At 39.2% G+C, this 14,721-nt stretch overlaps 1 protein-coding gene across 2 annotated transcripts in view; it reads right to left on the bottom strand.

The window, feature by feature from the left end:
* Positions 1–250: 250 nt before the first annotated feature.
* The window catches only part of ANXA5 (annexin A5), a 31,488-nt gene continuing 17,017 nt past the window's right edge, over positions 251–14,721 (bottom strand). For both annotated transcript variants that reach the window (XM_004265093.4, XM_049709545.1), the window contains exons 6-13: positions 13,056–13,146; positions 10,182–10,261; positions 9,687–9,743; positions 5,150–5,243; positions 4,149–4,244; positions 2,539–2,597; positions 2,209–2,331; positions 251–780 (exon numbers count right to left, since the gene is read on the bottom strand). In XM_004265093.4, the coding sequence (XP_004265141.1) occupies positions 721–780; positions 2,209–2,331; positions 2,539–2,597; positions 4,149–4,244; positions 5,150–5,243; positions 9,687–9,743; positions 10,182–10,261; positions 13,056–13,146 (660 nt within the window). In that variant the 3' untranslated portion in view covers positions 251–720. The remainder of the gene's footprint in view (positions 781–2,208; positions 2,332–2,538; positions 2,598–4,148; positions 4,245–5,149; positions 5,244–9,686; positions 9,744–10,181; positions 10,262–13,055; positions 13,147–14,721) is intronic.

Here is a 14,721-nt window from a genome sequence, read left to right on the forward strand (position 1 = left end):
AGCAACTAACATAAGCATTGCTTTAATTGATGCCCACATAAACACGCCACCAATAAATCAGAGACCCCCTTCAACTCTTCCCTCATTCCACACTGCACAGACAATTCATTTTGCATGTTGTATTTCAAGCTTTTCACCCAAAAGCCAACTATAAATTCAGTTGTCAACTGACAACACTGTCAACCGACTAGCTATCATTGTTAAGTAGGTAAATTAAATAAGTTTTCTTTAGACATACACCCACACGTAATTCAGGAGGAAGGAAACGTTTATTATTCATTAACCCTTTGAATGCAAACTTCCATAATGTTTCAGGTTAATTTAGTAGCAAACTTGATTAATAACATTTCCAGGAGTTCACAATTTCAAGGCTAAGGTTCTGGTTAAGGTAATGCGGTTATCAATTTAATATAAATGAAGTTTTTAAAAAAGGCTGAAAGCAGTCTGACCTCTTAAAGGAAAATATAAATGATCCAGACTTTAGTCTTAGTAACGTAAGTACACTTCAGGACTATGACAGTCAAGGAGAAGGATTTTAAGCGAAGATCAGAAAGGAGCACTACTATTTTCTTCTACAACATATATGTTTTGGTCATAGCATGCTGGCATGAATAAGGCAACGTGCCACGCTCTGGCGTGCAAGAAGTGCAGTGAGATGCGCTGCAGGAAGGCAGTGGTGACGGTGGCAGGCACGGTGCAGGGTCTCTCTCCAGGCACACATCAGTCTTCTTCTCCACAGAGCAGCAGGAGGGCTTTCTTATAGTCCCCAGATGTGTCCCCCTGAAACCCAAATGTACTCCGTTAACCCCCATGACTCACAGAAGCCAAAGAAAATAAAAAACTAAGACATATCTGGCAACAGGTTTTATTCACATGACGTTTCCCCCATGTGGGTAATCTCTCTGTGAGTGCCTTTCACAACAGGAATGCTTTACAGAGAATTTCCTACTGATGCAACTGATGTTTAACTTCCTAATTTTACCCCTTAAAAGCACAGTTCTACCTAAGACAGTGAAGTATGTTCTTCCCTCTAGTAACGCAGAGAACAGGGAAGCTTTTACAACCATGTTCAAGTCAAGGTTTCTAAACAAACTCTAAGTCTCTCATCACAGCAGTCCCTAACCTTTTTGGCACCAGGGACTGTTTTCATGGAAGACAATTTTTCCAAGGACCGGGGGGCAGGGGATGGTTTCGGGATGATTTGAGGGCATTACATTTACTGTGCACTTTATTTCTATTGTTATTACAGCAGTTCCAACTCAGATCATCAGGCATTACATCCCGGGAGTTGGGGACCCCTGTCTTATCACATAGCATATGGCTGGCTATGGGGGGCAATGCTGGGACCGCCTGGCTGTTATGGCTTTGCCTCAAAGACAGAAGGGTAAGGTACATTTTGCCTCTGCTTGTGTCATGCACAGATGTGTGGGATAAGTTAACGTTTCAAGCTATGAGTCACTGGGAGAACTCTCTAGTACCCTTCAGCCCAGCACACAACACACACACAAAGTTCAATGCTTTCTCAACTGAGATGCTGCTTTGCACATAGCCCACATTCCCCTTTATCAAAGAGAAAGACCAAGACAGAGAGACAAAAAAAGACAGAAAGGCAGACAGAGGGAGGGAGGGAGGGAGGGAGGGAGGGAGGGAGAGAGGAAAAGAAAGAATGAGGAAGTCAAAAGGCTTTAAGCCAAATTTAATTATAGGCCACAGTGTCCCTTGTTTTTAAAAGGATGAAAATGACAGTAATACTCAAGCTCTTTACTTACTCCTGATATGACCTGGTTGGTTCTTTCCTGAACTATGAACCAATACCAGAGATAAGGTGATAACAGACAATAAAGAAAGAAAACACTGATATGAAAGAAAGGAGAAACTAATCAAGACAGCTGGAACTGATAAAAGGCAGAAAGAACCAACATATTATTACCGTGGACAAGACTGGGTTTAGTGAGTCATCTGTCACCACTACTAAATAATGCTTCTAAGCTCACCAGGAGCCTCGGCCTTCACCGAGAGCCAGTCTTTCACTCAGGAGCCATCACCCGTACTTCAGGGGACATGATGCCAAACTTTGTAACTCACAGCTCTAATCACATCCCTAAAACTCTGAACTTAACACAGGAATTAGGTTCTCCCACCCATGTCTTGCAAGCTATGCACTGGGCTGCTGTGGATTTCTCAACATTTAAAGAAAGGTTCCACTACCTTAATCATGGAATAAAGAGAGGTGGCAAAATTCTTCCTAAACTCCTTCCTAATGTTAAACAGATCGATCTCACTTCTGGAAACCATAACTCTGATGAGGGTATGATCATCTGTCCCAGCTCCCTTTAAAAAAGAACAAAAGAGAGGCACATGTTTAAAAATGTCAATTATAGCATCAAACTCCCCTGAGTTGGGGTGAGTCAATAAAGTAAAACAATTTAGTAGAATTGAACTACCTGTTTTAAGGAGGAAAAAAGCCTCAAAGTCTATCATCTAAAACATACTAGAGAGATAAATTAATTAGATAGAAGACTCAAGGCATGCACTTACCTTCATAGCATAGTAGAGGGTTTCTGCAAGGTAAGCAGGTATACTGCGAATGGATTTCACTACAAAAATAAGTAATATAATGGTCACGTGCTATTCTGATGTGAAAAGGATAAAGTAATTAAAATCAAAGCTGCCTGACGCTTATAGCTCTACTTAAATACAGTACGAAAGTAACACAGGCTCAAGAGCTGCTCATTTGCAAGCTGCTCTGATCTCCTGACTACAGAGAATCTCCATAGATACTGGCTTGAGTTTTCCGTAGAGTTCTGAGTTCTACACAGAAAGGCACGTAGGACAGGGGCTGCAAGTTTTTCAGTGCCCCTTTCTTCTATGAGCACCTTTTTGCTGTAACAGTTTTGGCAGCCTGGGCTGTTATGCCACAACCTTCTTCATCCCCAGTAAATTATACAAACCTCCTGGGAGTTTTCATTCCAATATATTCAAGCAAATAATGTAAGATTACTACCCCATCTAATCTGACAAACCTTAGACTATCTGTCTGTAATCTTAATATAGGTATTCTATTGATATAACGCCCATGATTCACACAGAGCAGCACGAGACTCACCCATTTTGGTAGAAACATCCAGATAAACTGGTAACAGAAAAGAGTATCTTCCTCGAACACGCACATATCTATTGTATGTTAGGGCTCCTCAGAACTCAGTCTGCTTAGCTTCAGAAACTATCATAAAAATTCCCTAATATACAAAAATAACAAATCCTTGACTGGGGGCGGTGTGTTCTTCTCCAATGCTTAAGAAAACAGCCACCAGTAACTAAATCTGTCATAACTTTTATGTGTATTCTATTATGAAGGGGTCATCTAAAAGATTTCTGTTAAAATTCATTAACTGTGGACTCAAATGAAAGGTTACTGTTAGTGCTGGTACATGCACACATGTAGCTTATTCTCCAGAAGACAGAGAGCACAGAAGCTTCAGCTCAACACCAGATACTCAGAACAAACAGCAGACAGAGGTTCACTCCAAACCCATATGAAAACTGGGACCACAGGGAACTCACAAACTAGATTCTCCCTGGAATTTGGTGAGTACGTAATACGACAATAAACTGCACAAACTCGTTTCTCCAATTTCTCCAGGTTATTCTGAATATTTAGCTAAAATAAAATTCTAAACTATTTACTCAGAAAAATAACCACTATCACACATCTTCCACTATGTCAAAGATACTTATTCTAAATCAGATTCCAATTTCTCAGTCTGCTTCAAAACTGTGAGGATGGTATTCTAAAGAAAAATAAAATTCCACAGATATCAGAAGTAACATTGACAAGCCTGAGATTACAATGCCCACATTTCAGGTTCACAATGAAACAGTAATACTTTTAATGCAGCTTCAAAATGAGTTTTAAACAATTCTCTTACTGTTTCCATAAGATTAAATGAAATAACCAGATATTTCACGTATTTCCAACATCAAGATAGATTTTGAATTGGAAATTTAGGAGTTTGCTTCACCCAAATATCATGATAAGCTCTTTTTTAATAAAGAAATAGATGGTTATTTTCAGATACAGCTTCAACTGAATAAAATACTTTAACACTTAACACCATGAATATTATATACATTATAAAATTACCTACCAACAGCAAGGAGCAGTTGTTCCAAATTACCAGAAGTCTCTCGGTCAATGGTTTCTTCAATTTGAAATCCTGATATAGTCATGTATTTGTCAAACACTAGAAAACAGGACAACAATTTATGAATCACATAAGAATCACTCTTTCCAGAAAGATATTTCCTCTAACCAGGCACTGTCCTACCAAACACAAATCTCCCCTTTCTCCTTGCTGACAGACCTTGATTTTGTTCAGAGCCTCAACGTGCCAAGCCCGAAACAATGGATTCTAAGTGTTCTTTGTTCACTCATTTCCCAGCCCCTCCTTACTGGTTATAACCAATGAGATCTAAAGGGAAATCTGTGGGAGAGGATTCTGAAAAATCTTTCTCTTTCCCAATTAAAAGTAATAGACGGATATGGTGAGTTTACCCCTTTCTTTTCTTCTTGCTGTGAAAATGGTTGGCATGTTTGGAGCAACAGCAGTCATCGTGTGACAATGAGGTACCGAAGATGAGAAAGAGAACCAAAGCGCTAAGGACAGTGGAGAAGGAAAACAGAAAGAGCCTACGTCCTGCCAAATCAGCCAAGAAATCTTACCTACAGAAAGCCCAGTATTAAAGCCACTATTAGTAGGGTTTTCTGTCACTTGCCAGTGAACTTATTCCCACTTGATACCACAAGTACTGATGAATACCCAGAAGTGAGCTCTTAGGTACCACTATCTCAGAGGAAATACTTGTAGTGAGCTACAGCTCAGTGATTTGTCACTATGAGTAACAATCTAGAGGCCTATCTCCCTCATCACCCTGATAGCAAAGAGTGGACTAAGGATCTCTAAGTTTTGTAAAAGCTACAAGAGAAGCAGAGAACTATGAGATTCTCAAGGTCACCAAAAGGAAGAAATTTAAAAACTGATCCATTCAGCAAGAGCCTGTTATGCAGCAGGTATTTTGGCATACTGACTCCTGTACTTTCAAAATTAATCAAAGTACCATACGTATCATACACATTTTTATCACTCACCCCTTCTCAAATGAGACACGCTTCGTGTTCCAAAGATAGTAATAAACTTTTCTTCATCTGTTCCCCATTTAAGTTCTCCAGCCTGAAACAAAGCCTGTGAAAATTTCAACCTCAATTAATAAATTGTTCTCCCATCTCATGTCCAGGTTCTTAATCACACTTGGGTTTTACTCCCTGAATATGAATTTGCCTGATTCATCATCTTACGTTTTTCAGTTCTGATGTTTCCTACTCTGAAACTCAGCTCACTAAGTCTGGGGCTACTTGGGAGCTTGCCACCAAACTGTGGCAAAGCAATAAAGCAGAGCAATGGTGCCAGGTTAAATGTCCCCAAAATGTCTACCATGACTTCCAGGAGCAATGATATGGTTGGTGGAAAGTTCTGATTACCTACCTCACTGCTGATACATCCATTTACAGACTGGGAAAGTTTAACTAGGAGCTAAGGGGTCTGCGTTTTCTGTTTTGCTTGCTCTGTAGCTGTTCAGTAATACATGATAAAACTCCATATTCTCTCTTTACAGCTGAAATTTAACCAATGCTAGCTACAAAAAGTTTTCCCATTTTTAAGAGATCACAACGAATTTTTAAAACATTGTGAGTACAGCACAGTGCCTGGCATACAGCAGGCACTTAACATATACTTGTTGAGTAGTTTGAGTGTCTACATTTACCTTTTTACATGGAAAAGAATATATGCTTTCCAATGTCCATATCATTGCTGAAAAAATTATATACAAACATCATTAACTCTGAGTCCACTTATTGGGTTGTAGCTTATTTATTAAAACCCAAAGCATCAATCTTTAAAATGTCTATACTACCCTTTTAATCATTTCAAGGTAAGTATACCTATTAAAGCAAGCCAAATGCAATTTGCTGAGACTACTACTCCGAGCTGCCTTTACGGCCACAAGTGGCAAAACAAATGATACGAGGTGATCAAAGCACGTGTTTGGATGTAGGAATTTTGATCACAGTATGTTTAAGAATATAGACTACGCTACTACAGATCTATTTTGTATTACACTTCCAGAGAATCATCTCTACGCTCAATATTGAAATTAATTTATTTTAATGATAAAAATACACAACATCAATCCTGGTCATGTGAGCATGCTCTTCAAAACTAAAAAGAGTGTTACTATGAAAGTCGTGCAAGTATCTAAACCTTAGAACTATATCAGGGTGCTGTACACCTCTCTTAAGATAACTTTTTTAATCTAATTACAAAAATTACACATGTTCATTGATAAATTTTATAAAACAGAGAAAAAAACATAAATAAGGAAATTTAAATTACCAAGAATATCAACATCCCAAAGATACTGGCTACTACCTCTAGTATGTTTTCCACACACAGATGAGATATACGTATACATTAATGCCTAAAAGTGGTGAAGGGCTCATCCTGTACAATACTGCACGCGCTGCTGAAGCCTCCTTTCTTACCAATTGTTCTCTATTTCTAGGGATGTTCTCTAGTAGCTGTAGCAGTTGTATGGAAAAACCTGGTGAGATGGCTACTTTTAACTATAATCTCTTAATTTTCTTGGAAGAATTACGTTTGGGATCATTACCTAGTCTAAAACTACTACTAACTGAATCATATGCAATAATAATGACGGTATCATCATATACAGCAATATTTAAAAGTCTTTTGTTTTGTCTTGTCTTAACGTAAGGGTTAAATGAGGCTGCCCAGTATCCACGGAGCTCTTCTGGATGAGGGACCCTCACACCTCCTCACCCTCCCCCTTCCCTCAGAGGGGGCTTTACAGTTTAGCCCAAGCAGTTTGATAACCTCTGGTTCAGTGCAAAGTACAGAGGTTTTGGAATCAAAACAGAACTGGTCCTGTCCTATCTGTGAGTCTTAGATGAGTTACTTAATCTCTTCTTGAGCCTCAGTGTCTTCACCTACACAGTAGGAATAATATTTCTATAGAGTTATTAATGGAGATTATATAACTCACATAATGAATGCACTGAACAGTGTCAGGCAATCAACAGCAGGTACTCAATAAGCACTGACTCCCTTCTCCCTCCTTCCTTTAAGAGTTCAACTTTCTCTCCAGAGAAAGCATAAAACAAGGATTTGGTAGGGGAGAAAGTAAAATCAGTTCAACGCATCAAAAATGTTAAAAAGTTAAGTGAATTAACTACAAAATGTTCAATTCCCAGGTGAATGACTCATTGAGGCTTATCAAATCCCTGAAATAACAGGAATCCTCTTAGTGCCAGGTATCAGTAGAGAAAAAAATTCAAATGCTTATAAAAGGGCCCCTTAGTTGGATGACTCTCAATTAAGAAACCTGAAATTCCCATCAGTGATAACAGCCCAGGTACACTTGCTACAAGGTATAAATGGGTGTGTTCCTTTTTTATAATGCTGAAAGGGTAATTGTTTTCAACAGGCTGAATTAATTAATAAGATTTTTATGAATCAAAGATCAACAGCCAGCCTGTATTCTGTGTTGTCCCTGGTCACTGAAAAGGTAAAGAAAGCCTGGATACTATTTCAGGGGTAGGTTAAAGTAACTTCGTAAGTCAGTTTTCAGATGTACAAAGTTTCCCCTTCAGGGTTCTGAATGGTCATATCCCCTGCAGCAGAGGTTAAGTGATGCCTATATAGCCTCAGTACTCAAAGTGTGGCCCCAGGACCAGCACGGGCATCACCTGAGGGCTTGTTAGAAATGCAGATCCCAGGCCCCACCCAGACCTACTGAGTCAGAATCTGCACTTTAAGGAGATCCCCAAAGGATTTATAGGCACATTAAAGTCTGAGAAGCACTGCTCTACAGTGAGTGCTCCAAGCAGAGAAATCAATGAAAACGAGGTACAAATGTACTGTTCCCGTTCAGTAGCCTCACACTGCAGCAGTGCTCTCGTCACACCACCAGCTGTGCTGGGAAATCTGCCCACCGCCCACTAATGCAGGCCTCACTGCAGTCGTCTGAGACTATTAAGCTGCTCCTTTCACCGTGACCACAACCGCTGAAAAGCATCCAGAGGTCCCAGTCCTGAGAGCAGGAGTGTGAGAACCAGCACATCTCCTACAGACCCACAGACAGTGCAAGCCTGGAAAGCAACAGGCTCGGCTCAGCAATGAGCAAAGCCCCTAACAGCTTGGGAGGACGGGTTTGTAAGCAGGCAGGGTTAAGCGAGATCTTTCCTTGCAATCTATACTTACTAAGCCTGTTTTACCGTAGCGGAAGGGAGAGAAAGGAGCTAACAGGTAAGAACGCCAAGACTGTTGTCTAGTGAAAGAGGAAGGGCTTTGGGGTCAGATGGGCCCAGGTAGAAATTCCAGCTCCATTCCCACTCAGTGGGGGCCATGGGCTTGTTTCTCGAACCCCTGAGCTTCAGTTTCCTTATCTAGAAGACAGAAATGATCCCCTCTATGTTAGAGTTATGCACTGGGTCACTCGTCAGCAACTCATAGTTACTAAGTGCTAACCATATGCTAGGGACAAAGGATACAGATTGAACTGACAGCTCAGAGTGCCCTGGGTGGTCAGTCAAGTAAATAGGCAGCTTCCATATTAGGTGGCAAGAACTGTGGCAGGAAGCTTGAGATGCTATAGTCTCCCCTGTAAGGAGCACCTGACACACACCTGGGGGTCAGGCCGGGAGACCTGAAAAGCAGCTAATTTGAGGACCGACCCTTGAAGAGGAATTATTTAAGGGACGTACACTGTTTTTTAGATATAATGCTATTGCATAGTTACTGAAGTATAGTGTAAACATAACTTCTATAGGCACTGGGAAACCAAAGTAATTCATGTAACTTGCTTTACTGTGATAGTCACTTTAGTGTGGTGGTCTAGAACCAAACCCACAATATCTCCAAGGTACGCCTATATTTGAAACATGTGACCAGAGAGACAGGACTACGATATGTGATTCTAGGAACCCAAGTAATTCCTTTATTACCATTTTCCAGTTTTCAGGTCTCATGTTTCAAATTTCCTAACACTTATTTCCTACATTTGACTACTTTATAAACCATACTGAGACAATAATGGAATTTAAAAGCCACTTAAGTATAAAATTTCATTAGGGAGTGACTAAAGAGCAACTGACAAAAGAACAATCCTGTTTAGAAGTCTATCAAAGGAAAGGTGGAGGAATTTTCAAATTCTACAATGACGTGTCATCTATTATGTAATAAAACACCATTTACCACTAAAGTACTTTTTCTTCTTTATCCTTTTCTACGAAGAGACTGCCACATTGGCAGTACCATCCATAACACCTGGTTTTCTTGTAAAATTCTCTATTTTGAGAATGTCCCATAATCTAAAGGAAAATAACATATCCAGGTGGAACTCATTATTTACATGCAATTTATTTTATTTCATTTCAGCCTTGGGATAAAACATTTTGTTGGCCATCTACTTGCATGGGTCTTATGATTTGTAAACGACCCGTTAGACTATTTTTAGATGCTATTACAACATATTATGATTTGCCATTAGCATGGATTCTTTTTTCATTTATGTCATAATAAAGTCATCACAGATTAAGTCTCACTCACCTGAGCATCTTGTTCAACCTGTGCTTCATCAATTCCAGCATCAGGGTCTCTATTAGCCTAGAAGAGATAATATGTCATGTTACTGCATTACATGAGTATTTTTGTTCTAAAGAAAAAACGGTTCCACCTAATGGTTATGCACATAAAGCTTTTTCTCTTAGGAATAATATGCATTAATTAAGATCTTATCAATCCTACAATATTTTTACATGATCACACAAACACTGTCCAAAACCAACCTGACCCTCTTGATTTTAAAATCTATGAATAAAAGAGGACAGTGATATCCAAAGAAAAAAAAAAACAAAAAACTATGAGTTAGCTATTACGAGTTCAGGTCAGATGTTCTGAAACACAAACACACACTGGCACCACACAGCCAGAATCAAGCAAGTACCAGAAATAGATAAAAGAATTTTAAGTGACTTGACTTAACTAGATTCAGACCAGTCCAGCTTCAGATTTTTTAAACCACAAAGAGGCTCCACCCAATACCTGAAGGAGGACCACCAACATCCTCTGGTAGTACCCTGAAGTGTCCCCCACCACATCATCTTCCAGGCTCGAGCCATATTCTGCAACAGAATAATTTCACACTTATTTACAGCTTCTTTCAACTAGAAAAGGATATCTTGCCCCATTAATCAAATGGAAGAGACATAAAGGAAGAAATATTTGATTAGCATAATAGTTCATGCTTCTCTGAGCACTCTGAAGGCTGAAGGCAAATGTTTTAAGTGGTGAGTGGCTGGAAGAAAAGAAATTAAAGTCTCCCAAAAGCACTCAGTTCAAACCTAAATCATGACTCGGCCATTTAGAAATGCTCTCAACCAATGTAGTTATTAATCTGTTATTAATCAGATACATGATGGTACTGGAAAGTCTCTAAAATACAATCAATCTTAATTTTAAACTTTGTTTCCCTTTCTTTCAAATGTTTTACATGATTCATCTCGAAAGGTCTTCCACTCTCAAATATTCTGAGTTATTTTTTCCATTGGGGCATGGCCATTCCTTCTCCTAATAAGATACTTTTCCTCTGCAACAAATAAAGTTAACTCTGAGAGACAGCAGTGATATTTTAAAATATGCCCTTCTCCCCTCCATTTCCAGCTATTCGACAGACATAAAGCCACAGCAAAGGGGAAAACCAGGATCTACAAGAGTCTACAGGCACTTTTCACCGTCTCACAACCAGCTGCCATTGAAGGAAAGGAGGTATTACTCTAAGGCATTTAAACATTTCATCGTTATTTGAAAGGAGACAAAGTTTAAAAGTTTGACACTTCTAAAGATACAAGAGAGATACATATCTATTTCAATCAGTTGCTCAAATACAAAACCTTGAAGGAATTTTTTATTCCTTCCTCTACTCCAACACCTATATATAATCAACCATCAAATCCATTTATATTTCTCCTCTCTCTGATTTGCCTCATACCTCCCACCAGCCTAGGCTGAGCCATAACTGCCCAGCTTACCTCTCCCAACACAGCTAACTAATCAGCCTCTTAATTCAAACGTTCTTCCTGACCTCAATTGTCCCTTTAATACTCTACTATCCATTCAGGAGCTTACAGTGCTTTTGAACCAAGTCCAAACTTCTAATCCAGTCATACAAAACCATCTGTAACAGAGCCTAACTGCACTTATGCAGTTTATCTCCACAATGGACATGCACATTCCCTCCACTACAGTCACATTCTCTTTGTTCCCTCAGTATACTTTTCTCAAACTGGTCTCCATGCCATGGCAGACAGTGGGTGGACCTTGACCAAAAATGCCTTCTTCACCCACTCGAAACTATCTAGTCTTGAAACCCTGGCTCAGTGTCTGACTGCACTGTGAAGAAGCCTCTGCTGACATCCAAAGCCAAAATGACCTCTCTTCTCTGAATGAATTCTTTCATTAAACATGTTCGATGTTTGAACTTTACTATCCTGTAACTCTTGCAGTTTTTTCTAAGTCATGTCACCCCTAAATAGATTGCAAACTCCTTGAGGACAGGAGCTTTGTTATGTGCATCTCCTGCATCATTCATGACAGCCGGTACGCTGCTGGACACATAGCTAGTGCACAATAGCACGGCTGACTGGATGGACCACACACAGTTACTATACCTCTTGTGGCACCCCATCTGTCACCCGGCAGCACAAAGGCTCATTCATCAATGTCAATAACCCCAGAAGGAGATATGTGAATATTATATCAGGTAAAAACTCAAGCGTGATCACCTGCAGCTGAGATACATGTATCACTTCTGCCTTAGTCGTTGGGTCCTATCCAACTACAAAAAGAGGAGCAGGAAAGAAAGATTCCAGCGCTTCAAAAGGTAATTGTTGGGCTTCCCTGGTGGCGCAGTGGTTGAGAGTCCGCCTGCTGATGCAGGGGACACGGGTTCGTGCCCCGGTCCGGAAAGATCCCACCTGCCGTGGAGCAGGCTGGGCCTGTGAGCCATGGCCGCTGGGCCTGCGCATCCGGAGCCTGTGCTCCGCAACGGGAGAGGCCACAACAGTGAGAGGCCCGGGTACCGCAAAAAAAAAAAAAAAAAGGTAATTGTTTAGTGGCCATAAATTTCACACCATTCTAACTTGCTGGGTTACAGGGTCATTTCTAAGATTAACCAACTAATGCCAAGATAGGGACCCATTTTCCTAGCTGCAGGCACTAGGCTTGGAGGTCTGTTGACTGAGCTGACAATCTGGACAGTCTGATCTTCCTAAGTCACGCAGAGGGCAGAGTCTTTTACAGAAAATCTGATGAGAAAAGAACTCCCTACTTTTACTTTTTATTACATTTTCTTGGTTCCATTAACAGGATATGCTTCAGATTGAAATATAGGTTTTTTTTCACACAAAAAAATTTAAAAATGCAAAAGAAAAGACACCAAAAAGAAAGTCAAAATGCAGAGTAGTCAAGCACTCCCCTTAGCTAGAATGACATACATTTACTCAGACATTATCGACTCTGATTTGGACAAGGTTTCTTTTCCTTTTTAGTAATTCTTAACTTCTACCAACATAAAACTGAAATTTTTAAGGAAGAAAAACCACTTACATCTTAAATGTAATGTGAAAGAGACAACCTGTATATCCCAACACTGACTGTAAATCCTATATGAAAATAAGTCCCATCCTCAACAGAAGTTTCTTACAAATACTAAAGTAGTTATAGGTATAGAAAAAGGCAGTCTCTTCCCTACTGAAAGAGAAACTAGCTTGAATGGTTGCTTATTTGTTTACTCATTCCTTCACTCATCCAGAAATCACATATGGCCTGCCCTCCCATAACTCCAAAGAACTCCATTCCCTTTAGAGAAATGACAAAGTGACAGCGGAAGTGAAGGGAGATGTAATTCGAAACAGTTACCTTCTTCATAAACTTGCTTTATGGCTCTCAGTTCTTCAGGTGTCCTTGAAGCAATAATTTCTGTCAGGACTTTTTCATTTGTGCCAGCTCCCTGTTTGGAGATTTATTTTTAATAGAAAAAAACATGTTAGTAAGATTAAAAAGAAAGTGATTTTCCCAGAACAGATGTTACCCCAACTGCATAAATATATATATATTATCCAACATAACGTTCACTTTCTATATGAGTTCTATTAGTTATAGAAATACGAAATTTCAAATTAGTTTTCTTTCCAAAGACAATTTTATCCTTTTTTGCCTAATGAAAAAAATGTTGATTGTATGAATGTGTCTACATATATGACATATAACAGATTACATAAATTTGTAATTTTATCAGTTTAATTCTAAATAGTTTTAAAGGGAAACATTTTAATGAAACAGGAAATTAAAAAAAGGCTGAAATAGTAAAAATGAAAACTTCACATAAATTTACATGGAAGAACACTGATACTTAAACAATATGTACCTCAAAACATAAACAACCCTGCTCTCAAATTAAGTTCTCTATGGATCACAGGGAAATTCTGCAACACAGGTAAAAATAAATATAGCACGGCTTGGTTATTAGGAATCAGTTATTGGATCAGCATAAAGGAATTGGGACTTGCTTTCTGGATTTTTAAAGAATAATTGTAGTTGGTTTTCCTTTTTCTGATTATAAGTCATATCTACACTACTAAATTAGAAGATACAAGCAATGACATAGCTGAACTTAATTTTAAAAGATAGCATATTTAAGCCTTAATTTCCTTATATTTCTGTTGCTTTACCAAAAAATCAAACACTGAAAGAACTAGGTTTATGCTCGGGCAGAATTTTAGCCACTGCTAATATTTCAGAAGGCTGCAAAAATGCCCATTTCCAATAACCTAAGATTTTATTTATTCCAAAGAATCACTGTAGGAAAATGAAGAAGCACAGAAAGGTTCCTAACTTGACAAACCCTCTCCTCCCTCCACCTGAGCTACATCATCTCCTTGTTGTTAATTTCAGTTTGTCCATTCAAAACCTAACTACTAGTGACCGAGTTATTCCCTGTCCCATAAGTCTAAACAAATGATTCAATGTAATCACATTTATACAACATTGCAAACACCAGGCAAGGGAATATACATTTAGTTACTTGCTACAATGAAATTATATCAAGTTTACCAGCTGCTTCATTTTAGTATTTAGAAGTACAGGAAAGAAGGAAAGGGTATTAGAAAATCTTTCTTATCTCAAAATTCTCTCCAAAGCTTCATCTTTTATGCTAAAACGATTAACAATATTATTGTTCCCTAATCAGGCAAATTTCTAAACTAAAAGATAAAATACCTAATCTGTAACATTTTAAAAACATATCTCAGGGCTTCCCTGGTGGCGCAGTGGTTGAGAGTCCGCCTGCCGATGCAGGGGACTCAGGTTCGTGCCCCGGTCCAGGAAGATTCCACATGCCACAGAGCAGCTGGGCCCGTGAGCCATGGCCGCCGAGCCTGCACGTCCGGAGACTGTGCTCCGCAACGGGAGAGGCCACAACTGTGAGAGGCCCGCGTACCGCCAAAAAAAAAACCGAAAAAAAAAAACACAAACAAAAAAAACATATCTCAAAATTAGAAAACAAGCATGAAAATAAAGTACAAAA

The sequence above is a fragment of the Orcinus orca genome, chromosome 4 (genome assembly GCF_937001465.1).
Source record: "Orcinus orca chromosome 4, mOrcOrc1.1, whole genome shotgun sequence".
Classification (NCBI taxonomy): domain Eukaryota; kingdom Metazoa; phylum Chordata; class Mammalia; order Artiodactyla; family Delphinidae; genus Orcinus; species Orcinus orca.